Below are 10,371 nucleotides of genomic sequence, written 5' to 3'. Positions count from 1 at the left end.
CAGCTGTCTAAGAAAATCTAAGACTTTGTGGGGAATTAAATGACCTAATTTTTCTCAGATCCCCGATACTGTAAGTTTGGCATCCCTCATAACAATGCATTTTACATGTTATTCCACCCCTCTTCTCAAATTGTTAGACTGCTACCTATGATATCATATCTATCTGTATATCTTGCCTCTTACTGTACTATACACTGGTTAAATAAATAGTACAAGTTTCAAGGATTTATTGATTTTTAAGAGAAAATGTCATCCTGAAGTGACAGCCAGTACATGTGCTTTATACATAAGAACTATTGCTGTGGAGCTTGCATAGTAATACATGTGAACAGTTTGACATTGTGTTATCACAATATATGATTTTGAAATGGTTCTGATGTCTAGGTTTTTGTAAGTCAGACGTGGCAACCCTAATTAAAGTAATGGTACAGTTTTCTGAATAAACAAACAGATTTTCTTGCAAAAGGAAGTGACTAGTAATTAAAACAATAACATTTTTACTTTTCACCCCAGAAAAACAACAACTTGACTGTAAACTATTACAAATATATTAGTAAAAAAGAATCAGTTTAGTCTTGAGGTGAAAAATTCTTCACCATTGCAGCTAATTCCTTTATTTACATTTGCAAGTACCCAGGTCAGGCCAGGTCCTGTCAATCTGACGTCAGGTGGTGGCATAAATATCCTTTGTTTACTTCTTAGCTTCTATAAGCAATCTCCAGAAAATCCTTCACATTGTCTTTTCTTGCCAAAACATCTACCTTCCACATACCATTTGAATGAACTTATACATACTCTTTATGTAATCTTTTTCCAATTAGTTGTCTTACTGTTTTGAGATTATCTTCAGAGTATCCCATCTTCTTAATCATGGTTTGTAAAAAAAGATGTAATGCTAATTCCCAGATGTTCAAAAAACTTATTCATAGGTTACTTGCTCTTTACAGGAAATTATATAAGAATGGCTGAATACACCTCAAAGCTATTCACTTTCAGTTCATCTTCTTCACTGCCAACATTTCATATCTTTATGTTGTAATAGACTGTATTAGAGTATTATGAAGCTTGAGTTTAGTTACTTTTTCCAATATTAAAACTTGTCTATGCTGTAGATATTTTTCTATTATATGATTCTAATCATGCCAACTTTGCATCTGATCTGAGTAGTAACTTTATATTTGCAATTCCTTGGATCTATATAGATTCTAAGATCTGTTGTAGTGCCCTGTACACCAGAGTAAGACAACAGAAACTACCAAATTCATCCCATTACAAACAAGGCCAGTCTTCAGGCCTTATCTCAGGGTTGTTGGAAAGCCCCACATTAGTTGCCAATTTTTTTTGTGGTAATTCCATATTTGTATTTTCTTATCCTGGATTGAATTTAAGACTTCTTGTACAACAGGCAAGTGCTCTACCAACTAAACTAGAGATAACCCACAAGTGACAGATGGTAAGACACTTTTTAATGTGATGATACAGTAATTCGGTATAATGTCAATCCTAGATTTCCTTCCTTTTAACACTTTCATTTTTAACTAGTACTCTATAGGTTTCCAGTAAAAGGAATAATTAAAGCACTTTTTATGAATGAAGAAACCTATTACTGTATACCAGAGTTGACCAGGATAAACTATGTGAACTTATAAAGTATAACATCTTAGTGGATGTTATATAAACTTTTGAAAAGGCAAATAAATAAATTATCATTTAATTAACAATGATTGATCAAAAGTTTCAAACTTTTACATCTCTTATGTAGGTGATTACCACATGTAAGTAACTGAGTGATGATGTAGAGAGAGAGATGTAATAATAAAAATTATCATTGTACAATAGTGAACTTCTGGCCATGCATAAAGTTCTCAGAGGAAGAAACTAGTCAAACATGTAAAATGGAACTGTAAGTAATACATGATTAGAACTTATTGTGTAAACTGTGTAACAACAGCATCTATGATCTAGAGCAACGTAATAATGGTGTTAGACATTTAAGTTGGTGTGAGGTGTGAACGTTCATTAGGCATTACGTTACACTACTGAGGCATATTTTCTCACAATCCTTCTTGTTAGTCATTACAGATTTTTAACCAGCAATATGTGTAAAGGTAACACATAAGATCTATCTTTTGTTTACCTATCATAATTTAGGACTGTGAAAAAACATAACATATTGTTTTGTTTCTTTTCTTTGAATCTGCAACTTTTCTCACCCAGAATATACTCTTAGTTATTGCTACATCTTGCAGCTTTCACCAAAACAAAACTGTGGTTAGAAGTGCTGACTTCAAAGTATTTTAACTAAGGTTTCACATTCACTTGTTCAATTGTATTTTTATAACATTTAACTTTATACTTTCAGAAGTATGTTCATTGTTTGTTCATATACTGGTTTTCTGTACACTGTCATAAAGCTACATCAAGCCTCTTCATGATTAACAATGCAATGTCCCTTAAGGATCAAAAAAGAAACTATTTCAACAAAGACTTGGGGGGAGGGGGTTATAGACCACTGACCTAATTTAAAGAAAAACTTTGTACAAATTAAAAATATATGAGTAAATATTTACTTTTACGTTTTTTATGGTAAAGAAACTTTTGGTGCACAAAATTTAAACCACTTTTAATTCATGTTCAGAAACATTTACTCTTTTATATAAAGATGTTTATCGACATTTTGCTGCTGAATCATTCTGAAGTCTTTTTCAAATGGGCATTGGCATCAATAATTATTTCACAACTCTTGATGTAAGTTATGAAGGTTTTAATCAGCTCTCTCATGTTTCAGTAATACATATCCTTTGAGTAACCTTTCAGAAATCATCTTGGTTTCAAAACTTCTATTTAACTCTAATTCTTATATCACAAGCCAAACAAATATCTTGCAACAAAAATACATAGTGTCTTATAGTTCATTTTAAATATAATTAACTGGCAAACAGCTAGATTTAATGATTTGTGTCCCACCTATATGAAAATCTAAAGGTGACTGATTATATTACATCTTCAAAATGTACAAATATATTTACTAGCAACCACATGTTTGATGCCAAATAACTGACTCAGCAACTGGAAGTTTCTAGTTAATATGTGTGAACACAGGTTACTAGCATCTATATAAGTGTTAATCAGTAATGTTTTTGCACTAAAGAAAGCCTTTGACCATACACTGAGATTTATACCAAAACACTCGAAACCTCTTATATATGTCAACCTCAAAGTCAACACAAATTTCAAAAACACATTTAGTCATTAAACATGGAGAAAAACACTGAAATGAATTATACTAAATCTAGAAAACTGAAAACCTTATTGTATAAAAACATTACTTTACAAAAAACCAATGTTTGGCAATTTAAGTAAAATGTATCAGAACAAGAAATGGCATAAATTAAGTACCTATTTTTTCACTATAAATTAAAGGATGTTTTTGGTAAGCAAAAAAAACTTATAAAGAACAACATCACCGACATAACTGTAGAATGTCATAGTGTTAAAAAATGTGTACAGGTCATGAGAACAAAATTAAAAGTAAATTGATATAATTTATAACAAACCAATTTTAGGATATTAAATTGATCCTGAACACACACACATACACATACGTAAAGTCATGAATTTTATTGTATCAAAAAAATCACTGCAGTAAATATGATTTTAGAATATTTTTTCCAAAAATAAAATAAGCAAAAGCTATGTCAATCACAGTTGGCAAGTTCTAACCCATCTTACTATACATGTATATACAAAGTAAACTTGTAAGGCAAGTTGTGTAATCCCATGCTACAAGCTTAAAGTCAGTACCTCCCCAAATATCAAATGTATACATCAGTTAGGCTTACTGGGGTTGTGGAAAAGCTTATTATTAGCTATACTATGACTTTTTGTTGAAGCTAAATCTTACAACTAAGAAGCACTAAGATTAATTCTATAATCACAACACTAAAATGCTATAAACTGTAAATTTGTTTACTAACACAGCAATATAAGGGTTTTATCATAGTTTATATAAGTCTAAAAGAGGGTGCTTTAATCTACATTTCACATAAACATTAACTTACATATATATTATCTTCTGAATGAGCAACTTTTAATGCTAACTACACAAAACAGAGATGACCTAATGCTAGATGGGTGCTTGATCAAAATACTAGTGATAGCTGTTCTTCTCTTCACATCTAGAGCTGACTTTTAGCAAAGTCTACAGTCATTACATGTCTCATTTCCTTAGGAAAGAAGATCTGAAAAGAAGAATACATATTTTTACATGTGATGTGAAACAGTGTTTAATTTTGTTAAGTAATTAACTTTCTGATGAAGAGTCTTAATCAACATAAGCTGTAGAATGTTTTACCTTATTTAATTTTTTATAGTTTTGTGTTAAAATGAATTTCAAACAGATACTTATCTCTGAAATACTGAAAGCCTTCCTTCTCAAGCTGTCAACAACCATGTGGTTCATAGTTGTGAATAACCTTGATGTAATGCAGCAAGTGTCAACTTACCAAGAATTCTACAATCTTAATGCACATGTGTTAGAAGAAATTATATAAGCTCTTCTTTCCCACCATAATTCAGATTTCAGCAATGATGAAAAACCACATCTCTTGGTTGTGGGGAGCTATGGGGGAAAGTTTTTCAGAAGAAAGTATTGTTTGAAATTCATATTGATCTTCAAAATTTTAAATTTAAATCAGGTAGGCTTACCTCTGAAATACTAATAACCAGAACACCCATGCTGAAAAGGAGATGTGTTAACATTATAAAAATATAAATGCTACCTAGACCACATTTAAGATGTAATCAGGCAGTGAAGGGGTAGAATCCAGAATTGAGGGAGAATGAGTGGAGCAGATCAGCCTTATATAAAGACTAGACCTAATAACACTCAAAAAGAAGGCATTCTACTCATCAGGGTACCTGTTTACCCTCAATTCCCACTGGTTCATACCAAAAGGGGATCATTTTGGGCAGTAGTGTGTTCATCTGTGGAGCCAACTATGGGAGAACAGGTGTTGTCATAAACAGGTAGAAGGAATACTATATCCTATATCTGTAGTAGAAGGTTTTTAGATGAAAGTTGTGAATAAATATACTCCTGCAGCATTACCCCTTCAATCCAAAACTGAAAAGGCCAGAGACATCAAACCAGCCAAGTTAATGAGCATTGAGAGAGAACTCAATAAAGATCTAAGCTGTCCCAAGAATAAGGCTCAAAAACTCAAGGATAGTGAAATGGGTCCATCATAGAAAATGGAAAAGTAAAGAAAATGTAGCTGTACGCCATACTGATAGAAACTATGAAATACCCACTGAAAATGGACATCCTGCCTCAGATATTTTTAATAATACACAAGAACATACACAGAGAGATGGGAGAGGTACCCAACAATGTATCATCAGTCACCAGATGGCATCTTCTGTCCACTTTCTGAGAACATCAACCTCTTATATGTATGAATTGATTTTTTTATGAAACATCAGTACAAGGAGTGAAATTGTTTCAATGAGAAATTCAGAGGTTTAGATAGCATGCAAGAGTCCTAACTGGATGAATTCAGAGAAATGTAGAAATAGCAAAAAAACAACAACAAAGAATCCCCATAGACAAGAAAGATTTTGTTTTTATTGTTCAATCGAATAACTTTCACCCAGACACCTGTGTAAACTGTTAACAGAGGTGTTGGATTGGTATAGAAATTCCTGAGTTGCCCTACATATCATAGGTGTGAGCCCATGTAGTAAATAAGCAAGTAACAGAGAATAACTCCTCTGCTATGGATTCCATCTGGCTTGTGTTTAACATAAGTGTTAAATAGGATTTCAAAGCTGAGGAGCAAGCAATGTGTTACAAATAAAATTTTAGACAGGTATTTGAATTCTTCCATACGATGTCTTCTAATGAGTATTGAGACTGGAAAGCAAAAGACATTGCCAAATGGGGAATTTGATGAGATGTGATCTAAAATTCACTTCTAAGGTGTTTGGGTATATGACAACAGATAGATGGATCAGTTGCACAACTCAATCCATTGGCTTGGATGAAGCAAGATTTGTGGATTGAGATTCATTATAAAGCAAAGAACAGCCCTGAAAGAACAATGAAAGTATTATTCAAAACAAAAACTTGGTCAGTCAGAGTAGGTAACATAACTGATTAAAACACTGGTTACTTCCTCTCTCAGCCCAAGCCTTTGGTAAGAAGGATTCATAACGCTGTAAGTGCAGAGCCTTCCTAGAAAAATAAAAGAGTATGAGAAGAATCAGCTATAAATGTCATATCGTCTATTACCTCAAGTTAAAAAGGAGTAGAAGCAAGTCCTTGTAAGACCTGTGAGAACAGTTTATGGACTTGTAGATGAAATAAGTGAAAGTTCCACAAATTTCAGTAAAAAGTGAAAGAGAGATGGCTTCCGTGGCATCTAAAGGTGGTAGAGAGAGCTGCACTGTAGTTTATAACAGAATAAGTAAATAAGCCAATATCATGAAATAATAACATGTAAAACAAGGCAATCTGTTGTGGATAAGAGAAGAAACAGAATTTCTAAAACACCAACTCTTGAATAAAGTCTAGCAAGATTGGTAGATGGTCAGAGATGAACGTTGATAAGAGTGTAACAACATTAAGGAAGGAATTCAGCTTCTCTAATAAAGGACTGCACAACAACCATCTGAGAAACTGTAGACAGACACCACAGTGGAAGATGCCTGTTCAAGGCTGATATAGAAAAGGTCTCCAAAGAGGAAATGGAAGGGGATCTGCTTGAGATAGATGATGTAGCAGGAGAGACCATGGTTGAGCTAGCCAAAGTGGAGCAATAAAGATAACTTGATGTTTTGATAAATTGGCCAATGTCTGAGGAAAGACATCGAGAAGAAAGATTCTCCCACTAAGGTGTGAGGCCAAAAATCTCTGGAAGGAGAAATCACAAGAATGATCATAACACATGGCACATGACAGGCTCAGAGACAGATACGATGCAAGTGGAATAGAACGAATGAAATAAAGGTTACAAGATTGACTTCCTCCCTAACTGTTGATACGTAGAATTGCCTGTGTTAGCTATAACACAATGGTAGTCTAGCAAGGGTGACAACTACTGACAAACATGATGAACTGCACACATATCAAAAAGACTGATGTAAGATTCTGATTCTTGAGGAGACCAAGAATGCAAAATATGATTTTCTTCTAAAACAGCACCTTAGCCCCAAAAAGAGGCATCTGTGAAAAGGTATGAGATGAAAGAAAAGGGGAACCTGGAGTAGTAAACTCTCAACTGTGCCATAAATTGAAGGTAATGAAAAGAACCCAAGAAAAAGAGAGAATTCTCTGAGATAACAACTCTGAAGATAAACATCACTGAGAAGAAGGATCCCATTGGAGGTGTTGCACATGAGCCCATTCCAAGGGAATGTCTTTGGCAGTAAGTGTTGAAGAAAGAAGAGTTTGAACATGAGATTTGCAATCCCAAAGGACATGGTTGAAGGTTTCCTTGAAGTGGTTAATCCAAAACTCAGATGTTCCAAATATTGTGTTGGTACTAAATGAGAACTGGAGTCGTGGATAAGATGTAGAAGAGAACACACAAAATTCTACATAAACATAGCACTATACTAATTTAACTTCCCACAATGAAATGTACATGTGAATATTACCATAAACTGCCACATTCAGTATACATATCTGTGTGACACAGAAATTAAAAAATAAATTATAGACTAATATATATAATATTTCACTTTAAAAACCAGGACAATTGAACAAAAAACTGTTATATGTACTAAACACACAAACTTAGCTACAACTACACAGTTGGAACAACAGAATGTAAGTTGTGGGAGATGGTTTATAAGTAGGGGTTACACCAATGTATTCTATGACTATTCTTGTGCATAGATTTCATAAAATAAGTAAAAACATTCAAAGTTTAAAATATACAATAATTTACTGTATAAGTTAAAAGTAATATATACAATTAAGAACTACATGTTTTGGCGAAAAAAGTTCCACCATCTTCAGGAGACTGGAAGAAACACAGGACATTTCTTTTTTTTTAATACAAGCAGGTGCATGTGTATAATTTGTATATTATACAGTGCCATCTACAAAAAGGATATCTAAAAATTCACATCTGTAGCACCAGATCTTTATTTAAAATCATTTTATGTTTAATAATTTCAAGAGATTCTTTAATGTTTAATTAATTTTTAGCTTAACTTCTTTAAGTAGTTGAATCTTATTGCATTCAATGTTATGTGAAGAGTTTACTGTTGAGAGAGATTTTGAACCGTGTATTATAGATGGGATTTAAAAAAACAGTAATAAACTACAAATTTCAGAATACACTAAACTACAGTTAATAAGTAAGGTTAATAAAGAAAGAATATGTTTGCCATATGTTCCATCACTTTCAACAAAAATAAGCAAGGTGTTCATGAAAAATACTGGTTGTCTATTAGCTTTTACTCCTAAATAAAAAAATAGTGAATACCATTAATGGTATTAAAGATAAACTTGAATTAAAGGATATATGTGGGGTATATAAAATAACTTGCAGTTGTGGCTTGAATTATATCAGACAAACATGTTTAGTAGAATTAATAAACACAAAAACACCATCGAAAATTTAAAAACTAATGATTCGGCCCTGGCAGGACATGTGGCAAACTCTCTTAAAACTATTAAGCATAAAATGATTTTGAATATAGATCTAGGTCCTGGTGCCGCAGAAGTGAATTTTGAAAATGAAAATCCATTCTGTAAATGGCACTGTATAATATGCAAATTATACACGTGCACTTGCTGGTATAAAAAAAAAGAAGACATTTCCTGTGTTTCTTCCAGTCTCCTGAAGATGGTGGAACTTTCTCCATCAAAACATGTAGAGTGTATAATTGTATAGAGGTTTGAATTGTATATTTTACTTTTAACTTGTACAGTAAATTATCGTGTATTTTTAAACATTGAATGTTTTTACTTATTTTATAGGGGTTACATTTTTAAATAAACTTGATTTAAACTGACATAAAAACAATTTCTCCATGTGAAGTATAATGACTAAAGTATAATTCTAATCATCATGAAAAATAAAAACAAAGTTAAATCTGTCAAGACTTACTGCTGAGAGGGCTATATTTTCCAAATGCTTCTCCAATCAATGTAAATTCTCTAACTTATACTACATACTTTTAGCAGTAATCCTGGCTATCCTATATGTGTTTTGTTTGGCTAGGTGTTTAACTGTAGCTTCACTTCATCATAGGTACAGAGATTCTGTTGTATGAAGCTCTCTTTCATTTCCAAGTTGAATTTAGCATAATTGTTATCTTTAAGTACATAAAAGTTCTAAGAAAACTTAATAAAATATTTTTCTTAAACACGACTCTAAAGTATTAATTACACAAGCAACTAAAAGTTGACATAAATATTAATTTGATATCAAGATGTTGAGGTATTAACAAATACAGGGCTTATATCTCCAAGTCACCTAAAAAAAAAAAGAGTTTAAGTCATCTTAAGGACCACAGATTTCTTGTCACTAATCACTGTAAGATGCTGACAATAGTAAAATCAAGCTGATTCAGAATGCTTCTGATCTCAATTTACCCCAAAATAATGTTAGCCATATTTATCTACTTTGTATCAAGAATAGTTTATGGTTTTGGTTGTTTATATGCAGTATTTTTGTCTTTCTTTCATGTTTTTAGGGAAGAAGATAACTAATATTTTATCCATGTTCTGCAGTAACACAAGGTACAAAATATCATTTATGTGTTGGTTTAACACTATAATTAGTACAAAAAATTATGGTAAATAGAGCCAATAAATGCTTGAATAATTTGTTTGTTAGGCATTTAACAGACACACCATGATAAGTCTTATAGAACAAAGTCAACAAGCAGATAACCAAGGTAGTTTTTGAAAAACTCCATTATGTTGATTTATACATTTAAGACAGTATTCTAACTTGATACTTTGACACTAGCAAAGACTAACCAAGTTTTGCTTTATCAGTTATTTACCTGCCTCCTGTTTTTTAGGAAACTTCTCTTCAAATTGTATCAGTGGGTTTCCTGGCATACGATTTTGGTTTACATCATCTTCATTTGTCAATAAATTGCCTACTTGGTTCTGGTTAGCACCAGTAGTACTTGTAATGTTGGCTAGATTTTGATCAATCATACGGTAGTTGGGTAGCTCGTCTGAGGTCAACTGGGCCTTCTGGTCTGAGAAACTTCCATATTCCATGTCTTTTTCAAATGTTCTGAAATCCATGTTTGTCAAAAGAATGTCTTTTAGTAGTTCTCTTGGATTTTTTTTATTATTCACACTGGGTTTTAACTCTTTTTATAAAAAATAGTTTTGTT

At 32.4% G+C, this 10,371-nt stretch overlaps 1 protein-coding gene across 5 annotated transcripts in view; it reads right to left on the bottom strand.

Annotated features, from left to right (window-relative positions):
• Nucleotides 1-2,741: 2,741 nt before the first annotated feature.
• Nucleotides 2,742-10,371, bottom strand: part of LOC106465092 (ensconsin-like) — a 72,114-nt gene continuing 64,484 nt past the window's right edge. For all 5 annotated transcript variants that reach the window (XM_022392919.1, XM_022392920.1, XM_013925287.2 and 2 more), the window contains 2 exons: nucleotides 10,027-10,268; nucleotides 2,742-4,241 (listed from right to left, as the gene is read on the bottom strand). In XM_022392919.1, the coding sequence (XP_022248627.1) occupies nucleotides 4,228-4,241; nucleotides 10,027-10,268 (256 nt within the window). In that variant the 3' untranslated portion in view covers nucleotides 2,742-4,227. The remainder of the gene's footprint in view (nucleotides 4,242-10,026; nucleotides 10,269-10,371) is intronic.

The sequence above is a fragment of the Limulus polyphemus genome, unplaced genomic scaffold, assembly GCF_000517525.1.
Source record: "Limulus polyphemus unplaced genomic scaffold, Limulus_polyphemus-2.1.2 Scaffold1832, whole genome shotgun sequence".
Lineage (NCBI taxonomy): Eukaryota > Metazoa > Arthropoda > Merostomata > Xiphosura > Limulidae > Limulus > Limulus polyphemus.
The sequence above is the reverse complement of the archived record's forward strand: the minus strand, read 5'-3'. Positions and strand labels throughout refer to the sequence as shown.